At 43.2% G+C, this 18,123-nt stretch overlaps 1 protein-coding gene across 1 annotated transcript in view; it reads right to left on the bottom strand.

Annotated features, from left to right (window-relative positions):
- Positions 1–18,107, bottom strand: part of LOC308625755 (uncharacterized protein) — a gene marked incomplete at its 5' end in the record, with an annotated part of 88,541 nt that extends 70,434 nt beyond the window's left edge. The window contains 4 exons of the mRNA XM_081250243.1: positions 16,976–17,280; positions 17,393–17,516; positions 17,701–17,817; positions 18,050–18,107. Coding sequence (XP_081106369.1) covers positions 16,976–17,280; positions 17,393–17,516; positions 17,701–17,817; positions 18,050–18,107 — 604 coding nt within the window. The remainder of the gene's footprint in view (positions 1–16,975; positions 17,281–17,392; positions 17,517–17,700; positions 17,818–18,049) is intronic.
- Between the last annotated feature and the right edge of the window lie 16 nt (positions 18,108–18,123).

Raw genomic sequence — 18,123 nt, 5'->3', positions numbered from 1 at the left:
GCCTTAGGCTCTTTTAAAATGGGCAAGGACATAGTTTAGGGAAGGGGAGGAAGAAGGCTATTTGGAGAATTCAGGGCTGCTGGATCAAAGTCAGGAAAGGAACAATTATCAGTACAGAATGATAACCAGTGCTTTTTAAAGTTCTGGTTGAAAAACCACGTAATAACTCTGCTTGGCGACCTATAAAAGTACACAGCCATAAGCAAATTTGATGAAGACAACATACAGCTGCAGACTCACTATAAGACCAAGAAGCAATGTGGTCCTAGCAACACAATTAAGTCAGTCCCCTCCTCCCTCATAGACTCTGACTAGAAAAGAAATCTGCCATTTCTACAGCTATAACTGAATGATATTCGGAAATGTTTTGCTTCCTCTCATCTGAGAAGTTACTATGTAAAGAGTCTGTTATTAAGCCTATGCTATTTTTCCACAGATAGCAGATTGTAAATGCTCAAGACAAAGAAATAGTAGCTGAAACATTCTAAGCAAGAAGAGCTTACCAAGCCTCTGCTTTTATAAGTCAAATGTAATTTTCATATATATATATATATATATATATAATCAACGGACAGTTAGCAAGTACTTTATTTGGTCAGGGTTTTACATGTGGTAGATGCTCAATAACTATTTGAATGAATGAATGGACTGATTTGTACTCAAGGTACTAGGGCCAGGAGAAACCAAATAATTAACTCCATAAAAATGACTGGAGTCAGAAAACTGCAGGATAAAGGATGGGATATTTTCTTGCAAGGGAGCTGCAACATTCATTGAACAGAATCTGAAGACCTATTACAGGCCAGGCCCTCTTGCAGTGTATGCACGAGTGGGGGTATAGATCGTCTGTTAGAAACTGGCTGACCTCAACCAAATTTGGCATGCACACATCTTTTGTCTAATCCAGAGTGCTGACCCGTACAGTATTTTTTAAAATCAACTCTGAGGTATAATTTACTCACAATAAAATGCACACATTTGAAGTGTGCATTTTCAAGGAGTTCAATGAGTTCTGACAAATGTACACTATTGTGTAGTCACCACGCCAAATCAAGAAAAAAACATTCCCATCATCCCTCATGTCCTTTTTCAATCTCCACACACCCGCACTCCAGCCAACCAGGGACACAATTTCTATTACTATAAATTAGTTTTGCCTATTCTAAAACTTCAGTATAAATGAAACCATACAGTAAGTTCTCTTCTGTGTCTTACTTTCACTCAACATGTTTCTGAGATTCATTCACATTGCTGCATGTATCGATAATTCACTGTTTATCCATGGTTTATCTATTCACCTGCTGATGATGGCATCTGGGTTGTTTCCAGTTTTTTGGCTATTATGAATAAAGCTACCATGAACATTGATGTGGTCTTTTTGTGCATATGTTTTCATTTCTCTTAGATAATAAACACCAAAGAGGAGGATAGAGAGACTTTAGGAGAGACTGACCAATTGTTTAGGTCAAACTTTAGGAGAGACTGACCAATTGTTTTCCAAAGTACCATTTCACACTGCCACCAGCAACATACATTAATTCTAGTTGTTTCAAATCCTCACCGATACTTGGAATTGTCTTTTTTTTTAATTTTATTTTTAGCTATTCTTGTGGGTATGAAGTAGTATCTCATTGTGGTTTTAATTTGTACTTCCCTGGTAACTAATGATGTTGAACACCTTTTCATATGCTTTTAGGCATTCAAATATATTTTCTTCTGTGAAGGGTCTATGCAAACTTCTGCTCATTTTTAACTGGGCCATTTGTCATATTACTGAATTTTAAAGTGTTTCGCATATTCTGGATTTAAGTCATATATGTGTGTGTGTGTGTATATATATATCTACATATAGATATACAGATAGTATGTGTGTTTGTAAATGTTTCCTCCTAGCCTGTGGCTTACCTTTTCATTTCTTACAGTGTATTTTGTAGAAAAGAAAGCTTTACTTTTGATATGGTCTGATTTATTTTCTCTTCTATGGTTGGTTCAGGCTTTCTGGGTCCTAAAAAAATCTCTGCCTACCTCAAGGCCACAAAGATCTTCTCTTATAATTTTGTCTATAAATTTTATGGCTTTAGTTTGTATGTTTACGTCTATGAGCCACTTCAAATTAATTTTTCTGTATAGTGTGAGACAGGGATTAAGACTCATTACTTTACAGGTAAACATCCATCAATTGTTCCAGCAACATTTCTTGAAAAGACTATCCTTTAGCCCCTCCTGAATTATGTTTTAGCCTTTGCTAAAAAATCAATTGATCATATGTGTCCCCTTCAGGACTCTATTGTGGTCGATGCTCAATATGTTTTTTCTACGCCAACATCAGTGTCTTTATTACTCCAGCTTTATAATAAGTCTTGAAATCAGGTAATTTAATTCCTCTAAGTTTGTTCTTCCACTTCTAAGTTGTTTGGCTATTGTAAATGCTTTGCAATTCCACATACCTTTTAGATTCAGCATGTCAATTTCCACAAAAAAAGGCTGTGGGGATTTAGACTGTAAACACACTGAATCTTTAGATTATTTGGGGCAAAGTGGACTGTTTAACAACACTGGGTCTTTCAAACTGCGATCACTGTACATCTCTACTTATTTAGGTCTTCTTTAATTTTTCTCAGCAATGTTTTGTGATTTTCAATGTAAAAGTTTTTTATATATTTCAGTAAATTTATTCCTAAGTATAGAAATCTTTTAAATTCAAATTGGTTGTCAACATTTTAAAATAGAGAAAATTCACAATTAAAAAAAAATCCAGATTTCTGGTTTCCCTTGGAAAAAATGAGAAGATCAGCAATTCTGGGCCAATACTCCCACATGTCAGCAATACATCAAAATTGAGTAGTGGCTGCCCTCTCTAGACAGGGCACATTCTCTCCAAATGCTACAGTTCCTACCACTCCTTATTAAAAATCCCTGACCTACCCAATTCCATTCATGTAAGTTATCTGCTTGGAGCCTACATACAGTGAAAGGCTTAGGGAAAGAGGAACAGCGATATGATTAAATTTGCACTTGAAACTCTGGCTTCACTGTGGAGAAAGACTCAGGGGGAAGGCTGGAAGCAGGAAAATTAGCTAAGAATTTATTGAAGTGGCCCTGGAAAGAGGATGGCTTGGACTAGCTGGAGTGGCTTTAGTAGAAGAAATGAGAAGTTGACAAATGAGGTAATATTTATGGAGTGATTATTAATAGAAACTGATGATGGAATGGATGTGACGACAGAAGGAAATGTCAAAGATGACCCTTCCGATTTCTGGCTTATGTAACTAGGTGGACAGAAGTGCCATTTACAGAAATGGGGGACACTGGAGCAGGAACAACTCTGACAAGAGGAAATGAAGGTTAAAAGTTCAGTCTGGGGCTTCCCTGGTGGCGCGGTGGTTGAGAGTCCACCTGCCGATGCAGGGGATGCGGGTTCGTGCCCCGGTCCGGGAGGATCCCGCATGCCGCGGAGCGGCTGGGCCCGTGGGCCATGGCCGCTGGGCCTGCGCATCCGGAGCCTGTGCTCCGCAATGGGAGAGGCCACAACGGTGAGAGGCCCGCGTACCGCAAAAAAAAAAAAAAAAAAAAAGTTCAGTCTGAAATGTAAATTTGAGGTGTCTGTGAGACACCCAAGTAGAGGTGGCAAAATGATTTGTGTTCAAGAAAAGATAGAGATACACATTTGGGAATCATTGGCATATAACTGGTGGTTAAAGCTATGGGATTAGATGGGATCTCCTACAGAGAGAGACAATAGGAGGGTTTGAGCCAGAGTCCTGAGAAAATCCCACACTCAGGCGAGGATGAAAAACAGCCAGCAAAAGAGACTGAGAAAGAATGGCAGGAGAGGTAGAAGGAAGGGATAAGGTATTAGATGAAAAACTAGGAGAATCATGTCATACCAAGAATATAAAATAGTTCAAGAAAGAAAGTGATCAACTATGTTAAATACCACTTGGGAGGAAAAACAGGAATGAAAATATCCATTCCTTCATTCAGTAATTCATTCAAAAAATATTTAAGCACCTACCACATGCCAAGTATTGATGGTGCTGAGGACACGACAAAACAAAGTACCTGCCCTTGCAGAGACTATCATCTAGTGGAAGGAGACAGACAGCAAGTAAATACATGTCAAGGGGTGATTAATCCTGTGGAGAAAGTGAAGCAGGATAAGGGAAATAGGGAATGCCTGGGATTGGGGAGTAAAGTGGCTTTTTTATATATGATGGTCTAATAATGTAACATCTGAGCAAAGATCTGAAAAAAGTGAGGAAGTAAACCATGTGAAGATCCAGGGATAGAGTATTTCAGGCAGAGGGAACAGAAAACACAAAAACCTGGTACAACCCAATAACAGCAAGGAATCCAGTGAGGCTGCGGTACAGTTAAGCAAGGAGGAGAGTGGAAGACCATGGAATTGACCCTGGAGAGCAGATCATAAGCTCTATGATCTACGTGGAGAGCAGCTCATAAGAAATCAAGGGCAGAAGAAGGGAGTCCAGTTCAAAGGAAGTTACTGCAATAATCCAGGCAAGAGAATAATAACAGTATGACAGTCAGTTGCGGCTACTTGGTTAGGCTAAGGTCCCCAGTTATTCAAACACTAATCTAAGTGTTGCTGTGAAGGTATTTTGTAGATGTGATTAACATTCATAATCAGCTGACTTTAAGTAAAGGAGGTTAGTCTAGATCATCCAGGTGGGCCTGAATCAATCAGTTAAAAGGCCTTAAGAGCAGAACTGAGGTTTCTCAGAAGAAATGTCACCTGTGGATACCAACCTCAGCACCTACTGAGAGGTCCAATCTGTCCTTCTTGACAGCCTAGCCTAGGAATGTCCCAGTCGCCTAGCCAGCCCCTACAACCTGATAATAAACCCCTTAATCTCCTGCTGGTTCTGTTTCTCTGGATGAACCCTGATTGATACAGATTTTGGTATCCTGAAGTGGGGTGCTGCTGTAACAAATTCTTAAAAATATGGAAATGGCTTTGAAATTGGATAATGTGTAGAAGCTGGAAGAATTTTGAGAAGCATAATTTAAAGAGCCTAGATTGCCTTAAAACAGATTGTTGGTAGAAACATGGACACTGAAAGCACTCCTGGTAAGAGCTCAGAAGGAAGTGAGAAGCACAATAGATAAAGCCTATATTGTTTTAGAGAATACATATGTCATCATAAACAGAAGGCTGGTAAAATATGAAAATTAAAGGTGCTTCTGGTGAGGGCACAGAAGGAAATGAGGAACATTATTGGGAACTGGAGGAAAAACAATCCTTTTTAGATAGAGGCAAGAAAAAAAACTTACCTGAATTTTGTCCTACGGTTGTGTGAAAAGCAGAACTTGGATATTTAGCTTGGATAAGTGATGAACTTCGATATTTAGCTAAGGAGATTTTCAAGCGACAAGTTAAAGGTGCAGCCTGGTTTCTTCTTGTTGCTTACAGTAAAATGCAACTAGAAAGGTAAATTGTTGGGCAAAATGTTAAACAAAAGAAACCAGGACATGATGATTTGGGAAATTCTCAGCTTATCTAGATCACAGGAAATGCTAAAATTAGGAGATATACTATTAAGAAAGCACTGTTGTGGAGAGAAAGCCAAGAGTGTGGTTGGACAACCTTTGACTTGTGCTGAAAGATTACACATGTAACTCAGGGACCCCCTCAACCAACCATCTAAGCAGAAGCTAGGAAAAGACATGAGATTGGAGGACCTTCTTGTCTAACAACAAGAATCCCTGAGACATACACAGGAGACCCAAAAGGCTTCTGAGAATGTTTTATCAGCAGAAACACTGCCAGCCTGGCCTGAAAGGGACAGAAAGAAAACAAAGGAAGACTGTCAGACTACCAAAATTCTACAGGCAATTTAACTACTAATAAAACTACTCAGCTGAAAACATGTGCTACCCTTCAAGAAAAAGTAGGAATAACTCCAAGAACTGAGCCTTGGGCATAGAAGCCAGAGCCACAGGCCCAGAGGGCAGAGTCTCTAGCCACAGAGGATTACTCCCAGGCTTTGTAACCTAAGAAATTTTCCCTGCTGAATTCTGAAATTGCTTGGGACCGGTAACACACTTACTCCTTGCATTTTCTCCTTTTTGGAATGGGAATGTCTATGACAGTCATGTTTTGCCTGTCCCACCACTGTATTTTGGGAACACATAACTTGTTTTCTAGTCTCCCAGGTCCACAGATAGAAAGAAATCTTGTCCCAAGACGGATCATACCCAGAAGTCTCACCTATACCTGATGTAATGATTTATATGATGAGATTCTGGACTTTTGAGCTGATGATATTTAGATGAGATCTTTGGCTTGAGTTGATGCTGCAACTGGGTGAGAGTCGGGAATGTTGGAATGCAATGAATGTATTTTGCATGTGGGACAGATGTGAATCTTTGGGGTCCAAAGGACAGAGTGTGGTAGACTGAAAAATGGCACCCCAGAAGATATCTACATCCTCCATATCCTAATCCCTGGAACCTGTGAATATTACCTGATATGTCCAAAAAAGGGGGGTTATCTTTGTAGATGTGATTAAGCTAAGGATCTTGAGACGGGACAACTATCCTGGATTATCTGGGTCAGCCTTAAACACAATCACATGTCTTTATAAAAGAGGCAGAGAGAGGTGTGACAAACACAGAGGAGAAGGTGTGCAGAGAGAAATTTGAAGATGCTGGCCTTGAAGACTGAAGAGACCCTGCCTCAAGACAAGGAATGCCAGCAGTCACCAGAAGCTAGAAGAGGCAAGGAACAGACTCTCCCCTAAGGCCTCTGGAAGGGCTGCAGCTCTGCTGCTGACACCTTGATTTCAGCCCAGTGAAACTGGTTTCACACATCTTACCTTCAGGACTGTAAGAGAATAAATACTCAGTGTTTCAAGCCACCAAGTTTCTAGTAATGTGTTACAGCAGCCACAGGACACTAATACAGATGGCGCAGACAAGGGCGATTATGGTGGAGGTGATGAGAAGTGATCAGATTATGCATATGGAAGAAGCTAACAGGATTTGCCAACGGAGTGGATACGAAGTGGGAAAGAAAGAGAAGACGACTCCAAGGTTCTTACCTGAGTAACCAGAATCGTTACCACTTTACTAAGCTAGAGACAACCCAATGGCTCAGCAACATGTAAGTCAGTAGTGGCCTCACTGAAAACCGTACTGGTAGAATTCGGGGCTGGACACCAGATTAGAGAGGGTTAGAAAGTCCAGAGTATGTATAATTTACTTTGAATATTGCTCTACTCTTTCTGGTTATTCATCTGTACATTGCCTTCCCCTTTACCCAGCTCCCATCTTTAACAGACAAAACTTCGAGTAACCAGTCCCAAATGGGCCAAAGGAAATAAGTTCAGGACACTGTCCTTTAAGGCAAGGAAGGACAGGTTAAGAAGAGGAGGTGAGTCACTTTCATTCATTCAAGTATTTATTGAGCATCTATTATATGCCATGCCAAGCCCTATGCTGCATGCTGGGAATACAGCCGGGAATACACAGACTTGGGCCTTAGCCTCATGAAGCTTATGAGAAGAATAACATAAAATAATTACATAATTATTTAGCTACAATTATGGCTAGTGCTACAAAAGAAAATTTCTGGGTGCTATGAAAGTTAACATGAATTAAACGTCCATTATGTGCTAAATGCTTTACATGTAACTTTATTTGCCCCCCACATCTATCCTATGAGGAAGGAGAGATTCAGAAAAATTAATTCCCTCACACAAGATCACAGAGCCAATGAGCAGTAGAGCCACGATTGAAAACAGGTGTGTTCAACTCTAAAACTCATCACTACTATCTGCAAAGAGCAGGGAAAATCTACTCTTCTTTTTAAAAATAAAACAAAAAGAGTGGCCAAAAGAAGTAGAGACAATGACGCAGGTAAAGTCTTGAGAATTCCTGCTCTAGAAAGAGCTTTCTAAGCTCACTTGATGAAGGTGAATTTTGGAGCGTATTCAAAAATCCCTTAACACTCTCCAAATAGAACAAAAGGTTACACTATAATTAACTCAGTTTTATTTAGGCACCCAAAAGGTTATTAAACATGTTGAAAGTAAAATGTCATGAATAGCTTATCCAAATTGTACAAGTCATGTCCAGTTTTCACACACACTGTTTCTGCTAGGTTCACCTTCAGAATCAGCTTACAGGTAAAAGCCAAAGGGGGGGGGTGTCAATTATGCTACAGTGACTGATTTAGGAAAATGATTAAATAAATAATTGTTTGACACGAGGTACTCAAAGATTCATGACAGATATCACACAAATGAACCATACCATCCTATGAACTTCTACTAAGTAAAGGAAATATTTAAATTTCTTTAATTTCGAATCACTAGCCTATGATCTCATTATATTTTTGGTTGCCTATTATTCCCATTCCAGGACCACACCCCCCACATACCCCAACCCCAGGGGGGAAAAAAAAAATCTGAACAGAAAGGAAATATCAGCAAGATAATGTGAAATGATCACTGACTCTATAAAATAGAATTTAATGGACTTCCCTGGAGGCACAGTGGTTAAGACTCCACGCTCCCAATGCAGGGGGCCCAAGTTCGATAGCTGGTCAGAGAACTAGATCCCACATGCATGCCACAACTAGGAGTTCACATGCTGCAACTAAGACCCAGCACAACCAAATAAATAAATATTTTTTTAAAAAAAGAAGAATTTAAAATACCATGAAATCTTTGCCTTCACTGTCATGACCTCAGGGCATTAACCTGGAATGTTAGAATTAAAGAATGTACAGCTCCTGAATGGAAGCTTTAGTTCAAGTGATTGTTCATAGCAAGTGATTATAACATGCATCAAGAATAAGAAAGAGGGCCTCCCTGGTGGCGCAGTGGTTGAGAGTCCGCCTGCCGATGCAGGGGATACGGGTTCGTGCCCCGGTCTGGGAGGATCCCATATGCCGCGGAGCGGCTGGGCCCGTGAGCCATGGCCGCTGGGCCTGCGCGTCCGGAGCCTGTGCTCCGCAACGGGAGAGGCCACAACAGTGAGAGGCCCGCATACCGCAAAAAGAAAAAAAAAAAAAAAGAATAAGAAAGAAAATGATCCTAACTTTTCATTTCGAAATTGTTTCCCCATCTCTACCTTTAAAAAAAAAAAGCCAAGACATATATGTGGCAAATTTTAAAAGACTTTAAAGATATACATCATATAACAAAATATAAAATCAACAATAAAGCCAGTTTCAACCACGATAACCCAACTCTTAATACCAAAATGTAACATGGCGTGTCTTAAAGTATGAGGAAAAGACAGATTTCCAAGTTCCTGTAAATTTTGTGGTAGTGAAAATATGTACAAATTAACCACCACTAAGAGACTCTGGCATAACTTACACCATTTACAGTTACAAAGATACTGAAACACTGACAAAAAATTTTAATTTGGATATTCTGGTATGCCCTTATTTAGTGAGCATTTTAACGTGCAACTTAAAACGTGAAGTCACTATTACAGCTTTCCATTTCAGGAATGGCAGCAAGATACATACAAGGAATTTTTTTTAATCTTTTTTAAAAAATAAATTTATTTATGTATTTTTGGCTGCATTGGGTCTTCGTTGCTGTGCGGGCTTTCTCTAGTTGCATCCAGCGGGGGCTACTCTTTTGTTGCGGTGCATGGGCTTCTCATTGCGGTGGCTTCTCTTGTTGCAGAGCACGGGCTCTAGGCGCGGGGGCTTCAGTAGTTGTGGTGCGTGGGCTCAGTAGCTGTGGTTCGCGGGCTCTAGAGCACAGGCTCAGTAGTTGTGGCGCATGGGCTTCACTGCTCCGCAGCACGTGGGATCCTCCCGGACCAGGGCTCAAACCCGCGTCCCCTGCATTGGCAGGCGGACCCTCAACCACTGTGTGACCAGGGAAGTCCCCATATAAGGAATATTACAAAGAATATTTTGAGAGCTATAACACCTTGATCACTACCATAAAAAATTCCCACTGTATTGACATTTTCACTAGCTATGCAAAACAAAGTGAACAGGAACAAACATTTACTGGAGGCAAAGTTAGGCACTTCAAACATATTATGGTAGGGAGTCACCATCTTTTAATTCACAGAGAGACCTGGTTCAAATCCTGACTGTGATCCTCCTAAATTAATTCATCTCTCCAAGCTTCTCTAACCTCATCTGCAAAATGGTGCTATTAGGAAGAGCTTCCCTGGTGGCGCAGTGATTGAGAGTCCACCTGCCGATGCAAGGGGCACGGGTTCGTGCCCTGGTCTGGGAAGATCCCACATGCTGCGGAGCGGCTGGGCCCGTGAGCCATGGCCGCTGAGCCTGCACGTCTGGAGCCTGTGCTCCGCAATGGGAGAGGCCACAACAGTGAGGGGCCCGCGTACCGCAAAAAAAAAAAAAAAAAAAAAAAAAATGGTGCTATTATTACTTATTTCACAGAGCTGGTGTGAGCATTAATGAGGCAACACAATGACTAACAAAGCATGTGTCACTGTTACTCTCTTTTACATTTCTCCATACTCCTAATAACAACCTCATGTTGTAAGAATTTTTAACTCCACTTTACAGATAAGGAAATCGAGTCACATAAGGTTAAGCAGTGAGTCTAAGGCTACACAGCTGATAATCGTCAGTACCTAGCTCTGCTCACGCCCTTACAACTTGACATGTTACCTCACTAATTATTTTACTCTCTCATACTAGGAAGTTTAGAATTTTTTTTCAAATTATACCCATGATACTTTAAATTTTGATACCAAAACAAAGACTTTTCAGCAAACCAAACTGATCCATAATTCCCACAATTTCAGAGGTCAAAAACCTGAAAACAGCCACCTATCTTCAAATTCAGTAACAGAGGATACACTACGGGTTTCCAAATGAACTACCCACATTACTCGTTACTGGCACTCATTTATACAGGAAATGATTTCTAAATGCACATTAGCAAGAGTGAGTGAAGAAGCAAATGAACCAGACATACCACAAAAGCAAAAATATGGTATCCGAAGAAAAGAAAAAGAAATTTTCGGGACTTCCCTGGTGGCGCACTGGTTAAGAATCCGCCTGCCAATGCAGGGGACACAGGTTCGAGCCCTGGTCCGGGAAGATACCACATGCCGCGGAGCAACTAAGCCCGTGCGCCACAACTACTGAGCCTGCGCTCTAGAGCCCACGAGCCACAAATACTGAGCCCTCGTGCCACAACTACTGAAGCCCATGCGCCTAGAGACCGTGCTGTGCAACGAGAAGCCACCGCAATGAGAAGCCCGCACAACGCAACGAAGAGTAGCCCCCACTCACTGCAACTACAGAAAGCCCGCGCACACCAACAAAGACACAACACGGCCAAAAAAAATTAATTAATTTTTTTAAACTTAAAAAAAAAAATTTTCACAACATTCAGTCTTCCTAGGGTTCTGCAGACCTTTTATTACTGCTATGTGAGTTGGTCTTAAACAAAGGGTGAGGAAGTAGTCCAGGCTCAGCCACTAGATTGTTGTGGAACCTCAAACCACTTCTCAGTGCCTCCATTCAACTAAACAATGAGAATTGGACTTGAGTCACTAAAACCGCAGAACTGAAGGCAACTTAAGCAAATAGCTCTACCCAAGACACCCTGGCAGTTCACCCAATTTCTTCTTCAACACCTGCAGCAACATGGAGTTCAATTATCTTCCCTCTCCATAGAAGTGGTATAGTTAATGTTTTTAAGAATTCTGCAGATTCTTTTGTGATTCAGTCACAAAAGTTCTCATTCTAGGTATTTTTGCTATGGCACCTAGTTCCACCTCTAAGCTCTTCTGAAGCATATGCAACTTTAAGGACTGCTTCTGGCTAAACCCATTCTGCAGAAAGAGGGCCCAGAAATTTACAGGGACAATAAGAGGGTATGAGATACCCTTAACAGAAAACTGTGCACCTTCTGAGGTCTTGTTTTAACTGTGGAGTTCAACTAATAAAACCACTGCCTCACTCTAATTGGAGAAATAAAGTTTATCTGGATGTAGATATGTGAACTGGAAAAACTGATGCTGAAGCAGCAATGATTGACATTTAAACACCTCCTACTCAATACTCACATCATTTTACATTCATTCGTCTCTCCCTCCAACCTCACTCACCCATGTCAGTTCTACGCTACTGCCAAAAAATGATGATGATGATGATGATGATGATGAATGTAAAGCTGTTCCAAGAACCTGGCATATTTTTAACTTCTTTAATCCTCATAGCAGCAATATAAAGCAGGCACCATTATTATCCCCATTTTACAGTTAGTGAGTCACTGAGAAGATAAAGTAGCAAAAGTATCACAGTCACACACCCAAGGTCACAGAGCTAGCAAGTGGTGGAGCCAGGATTCAAACCCAGACAGTCTGGCTCTAGTATTCATTCTCTTAACTACCTACACTCTGTAACTGCTTGTCTATCACCCTGATAAGTTACTGTTCTCTTCAACATCAGAAAAATGACTCCATCTTCACCTTACACATAAAGATCCAACATTTATCCTTAGTGTCAATGCTGGCCTAGACTACTTAAAACATTTCATGTGGCCCTAATTCAGTGTCCATTTCCACAAATTACCCTACCATGTGGAAGGCACACAGTAAGCACACAATAAATATCTGTGAATATCTGTTAAAAGAATGAAATGTTTCCCAATTCCCTTATCATCCCAAAAGTGATCTTTCCCTCCTCTGAGTCCTCCCCTCCCCTCCCGCAGCATGCTGCGCTTTCTTTCAACACTTAGCTTTTTCTACGCTTCCCGCCGTGCTAGCCAGCCTCCAGGTTGGCCCCCAATGTTCCTTACCTCCTTGTGTAGTCCTTTCCTTCAGTGTGTGACCTACAGAATGCTGGAGAAAGGATGGTGTGTAATTTCTGAAGCTAAGGCATAAAAGACAGCGTAGCTTGGTCTCTTGGATTACTTGCTCAGAGGGAAGCCAGCGGCCATGCCATGAGGGCAAGCAAGTAGCTCTGTGGAGGGGCCCACATGGAGAGAAACTGAGACTTCCCCCAACAGCCGGCACCAACTTGCCAGCCATCTGATTAACCTCCTTGGAAGAGGATCTGCCAGCCTCAGTCAAGCCTCTGGATGACGGCAATCCCAGCTGACATATTACAGCAATCTCTAGAGAGAGACCCTGAGCCTAAAACCACTCAGCCGAACTGCTCCTTAACTCTTGAATCACAGAACCTGTGAGAGGTAATAAATGTTTACTGCCATGTTAAACACTATCTTTTGGGGTAATTATTACATGGCAATAGACAGCAGTAGATAGCTAATAGCAGATACCTACTCTCTAAAACTGTGAGCTCCTTCAGAGTAGACATTGTTTCCTTGATTCTCAAAACTCCATTAAGCCTTAGAAATAAACAGTGCCTATATTTGTTGAATTGTGTCAGCAGACTATTCCCTTTGTCAGCTGTTCCTTTTCTTCCAAAATGTATCATTTATAAACTATTCCCTTTGCCTCAAGCACTTCATCTGTACTCCATCAATGTCCTCCCTTTTCTCTTTCAAAGACTTTCTGAAATAAACTTCTGAGCATCTGCTATGTCCCAAAACTGCTCTTGAAGCTGGGAACAGAACAGTCAAACATCCTCGCCCTTATGGAGCTTACAGTCCAGTATATGCCCTTGCCGTGGTGGTCTCTCTAAATACAATACAACCATCTTCAATAATATGACTTCAAAATTCTAGTTTCCCCCGTGTAAAAATTAAGTATTCAAAAACTTTCACCCCTTTCATTATCTATTTATTATTATTTATTTATTTATGTTTTGGCTGCTGCGCATGGGTTTTCTCTAGTTGCGGCGAGTGGGGGCTACTCTTCGTTGTGGTGCGCGGGCTTCTCATTGCAGTGGCTTCCCTGGTTGCGGAGCATGGGTTCTAGACACACGGGCTCAGTAGTTGTGGCACGTAGGCTCAGTAGTTGTGGCTCACGGGCTCTAGAGCACAGGCTCAGTAGTTGTGGCGCAGGGGCTTAGTTGCCCTGCAGCATGTGGGATCTTCCAGGACTAGGGCTCGAACCCGTGTCATTGGCCGTATGTCTGCATATGCTTTTCTTTTACATTTAAATAAATATTTAAGCTACAGCCTCAAGAAAAGTCCACACCTGTTTAACTACTTTGTAAAGTGCCACACATAGGGTCTGTATATCTCAATGTCCTCCATTTTCACTGAATATTTTCATGGGCCACAGTTTTTAGAAAAACTTAGTTTTAGAAAATATCACATTTATAAGGGTAAAATAAATATCATTTGATAAAAACAGCCTTTATTTATTATATAAGCCCTAGCACCTCTAAATCAAATATGAGGACTTCCCTGATGGGGCAGTGGTTAAGAATCCACCTTTCAACGCAGAGGACACAGGTTCAAGCCCTGGTCCGGGATGATCCCACGTGCCGTGGAGGAACTAAGCCCACGAGCCACAACTACTAAGCCCATGTGCCACATAACTACTGAAGCCGGCGCTCCTAGAGCCCGCGCATGGCAACAAAGAGTGGCCCCCATTCGCCACAACTAGAAGAAGCCCGCGTGCAGCAACGAAGACGCAACACAGCCAAAAACTCAATCAATTAATCAAATGTGAAACATTTATTTCACAGAAAGCAATCTGTAACACAAGCAGTAAAATGATATACGTGGGTGGAACTTTCTCACCTCATTGTATATTTAGTATTTCTACAAAACAGAGTGTTAAAAGAAAAAGAGCTTACTACACTTTAAAGTCAGGGATTCAAGTCCTGGCTCTGTCACTAATGTGCAACCTTAGACAAATTATTTAACTACCCTGAGCCTCAGTTTCCATATCCTAAAGTGGAGGTAAAATCTACCTCTTAGGGTTATTGTGAGGATTAAGCAATGCATTAAAAGCTTAGCTTGATGCCTGTAACATAGTGGGCATCAAGGAATGTCAGTTTCTTTCCCCTTCTCTAGGGCTTGTACCCATGGTCCGAAGAGTTGTCAGGAAATCTTTTCAAGCTCAATTACTTCTGTTTGGAATGATCTTCCTCTCCTTTATCTAATGAGTTAAGATTCAGCTCAAAGGCCACCTTCTCCTTGAAGTCCAAAGGAAAAGTTCCTTTGACTCTCCCATACAGTTCTGGGTTTGTACTTGGAGTTTATGTCAGTGTGTTACAATTATCTGTCACTTTCTTACTCACCCACTAGACTGTGAGCTCCTCATGAGCAGGGAACATATACCACACTCATTTTCATAATCTCAGCTTTTAGAAAAACACCTGGCACATTACAGGCATGAAACAAAAATTTATTGAATTAATGAATGAAGTCATTACTTAAGCAATACCCATAATCACTACTGAGTGACTGAACTTTATGCTTTTGCCCTTTATGGGCCGAGATGCTGTTCTGTACTTCTTTTGAATCCCTTCCTCAGAGCACTCAGGAGCACTCAGGACATGGAAAGTCTGCAGTAAATACTTCTGGATTATGGGATACATATTCGTCTTCCATCTCACATGATTTCACTCTAAATAAAAAATTTATCCGAATGGATGTGACTTTTGGAAGCCTTTTTAAACAGGGGCTCTTCTTAACAGTTATTGGCAAAGAACTGAAGCAAATGCTACAACTACATTACAGCCAGTTTTTCTTTGCACATGTTTCTGAAAAAGCAGTAATGGTTTGCTTCTTTCTAAATCATTTCATTAAGAAACTAAGTATCATAAAGCCCTTTGATTCGCTGTGAAAAATGCCAACAACACTAGGCAAAACTTAGTTTAGTAACTTTCAGCCAAAGGTTCCCCACCCTGCAGTCATAGGGCTGTGGGCCAGCTGGCTGTACCACCTCAACCCTGGGAGGTGGCTGTTTTTCAACAGTAAAACCGCATAAGTAAAATGTGGAGTTTTGGGGGGTCTTCTAAAGTAAGACACATAAATTTAACTTCTTATTGAAAATAAAGACTCTATTACAGGCTTTGGCTTCAGCTGGAAAAGACCTTGAAAAGAGCTCAAAAACTGTCAACTTGGCATTTCAGACATCTTATGGATTTTAAAGTGTGTAAAAATACATGAAGCTGGGTGTAATTTCATTACCACAGTTAAGTGACGTACTTCACATTCCTGTCTACACATATTTCATGCCAAGTATAGGCTGGTAAGCAGTTAACTGGCCACCAAACTGCCCTTTAGTTATGCTGCATAACAGGGAGAAAACAGAGAAATCCTGACAAAGCCAAGTTGGGCTGGTGCTTACACACACATGCTGGTCTATCATGGTTTTCAACATCATAAAACCAAACATTTCTTGGGCCTTTACAAGGGGCCAAGCGCTGTGTCAAACAATTTATGTTAAGTATTTCATTTAATACTCAAAACGACCCCCGATGACAGATACTACTATTACCCCCAATTTTCAGATGAGGAAACTGAGGCCCCAAATTACACAGCTAGCAATGGCAGATTCGAGAGTCTGACTCAGAAACTCCAACCCTACCTCTACAGCGGATCAATGCTCTTGCATTCCCCCCAGGGTAGGGGCTGTAATCAAGGCGTCCTGACAGACACTTCATTAGAGGGAAAAGTTTCAAATCTAACAGATCCCTTACACCTGGCAGCATTCAGTTTGCTACACAGGCATCAACAAGTCCAGGTGAGACTCCCTTGCCTGGGAATCCTGGGATTGCACATGGATTCTGAAGGTTTGCACAAGATCCCGGAGAAAGCAGCCGACACCCAGTCCCTGCAGTCACGAAACGCCCGGGATGCGGCGGGGGCGGGAACCACCGTGACTCCCCACCTGCGAGGCCCGCCCGGCGGCGCACAGGTGCACCGCCGCGCCCAGCGCCGCCCGCCCCGGCTCTGCGACCCCGGCCCGGAGGAGCGGGGCGGCGGCGGGGAGGGGGCCGGGCCGCGATGCCGGCCCCGCCGGACCCCCCCGGAGGGCGCGCGAGCGGCGGGGTCGCCAGGAGAAAGGATGCTCCGGGCGGGGCGGGGCCGCGGTGGGGGAGGGGTCCCCTGCCCGGACTCTCACTCACCGCCTCGCTCTCCTCCCGGCCCGGGCTCTGCGGCGGTCCCCGCTCCGGCTCCCACCGCGCGCGTCTCCCCCCAAGGCTCAACGTCCAGCTGGGACGCGCGGAGCTGCGGAGAAGTCGGCGCGAGCGGAGGGCGTGCAGTGAGCGGAGCTGAGAGGGTGGGAAGGATGGGACAGTCGCTCTCGCCACCGCCGCGGACACCACAGACACGGCAGCGGCCGGCTCCTCTCAGCCACGGAAGCTGCGGGCCCTCCCACCACACCCGCCTCCCGCCCCCAACAACGCCCGCTGGAGAAGTGACAGCAGCGCTGGCCAATCAGAGGCCTCGTGGAGGCCGGGAACCGCGGACTAAGGGGAGGGCGGGGGGACAAGAGGGATACGAGGCGGGCGAGGAGGGCGGCGGGACTTCCTGTGACTGACGGTCCAGCGCAGCCAATGGGCAGCAGGGAGATGACCTCATTGCCGAGGGAAGTCTGGAACTGGCGGAGTGGCAGCGAGGAGGTGGGAGGAGGTCGGAGACGAGCCGGAGGCGGGGCGCTGGGGCCTTAAAGAGGCCGCAGCCCATTGGTCACCCAGTCACGGGAAGGGCGGTGGACCCTGCCAGACCTTGCTAAGTTGCCAAAGGGTCAATGCCGCGAGCGCTTAGTGCATTAATCCTCCCGACCCCATCACAATCCTTCTAGGGGCCTGAAGGGTCCCCGCCTGGGGCTCATAAATCGATTACTTACTTTCACGCTTCCCAACAGGAGACACAATAAATTCCGCCCTGGCCCGGAGTCCTGAATTCCAGTTACAGCCCCCGCCCCGCAGGAGCCCGCCGTCTCGTTTCCCTGAGTCAGTTTCCCCTACGGTAAAAGGGAGGATACCGGCACCTACCTGCCCCTCCTTTACCCGCCCAGGATGTTGAGGTCATTAACAGCAAAAGTGCTTTGGGCTTCAAGAAGGAAAGGCTGAATGAACCCAAAAGCTTGTATCAGGAGACTTCAGGAAGAGCCTCTGTAAAAGGGAGGACTGCACTACACGACTCCCGACGACTCTTGCAATTCTAAAATTCTAAAACGCTGATTGATGTCCTACTTTTTTCCGCACGTAGCGAAGGGGTGTGGGGCGGTTGGGGGGATGGGGGTGTGTGCATGCGCGGGACTCCTGCG

The sequence above is a fragment of the Mesoplodon bidens genome (assembly GCF_964165515.1).
Source record: "Mesoplodon bidens genome assembly, chromosome: 11".
Classification (NCBI taxonomy): Eukaryota; Metazoa; Chordata; class Mammalia; order Artiodactyla; family Ziphiidae; genus Mesoplodon; species Mesoplodon bidens.
The sequence above is the reverse complement of the archived record's forward strand: the minus strand, read 5'-3'. Positions and strand labels throughout refer to the sequence as shown.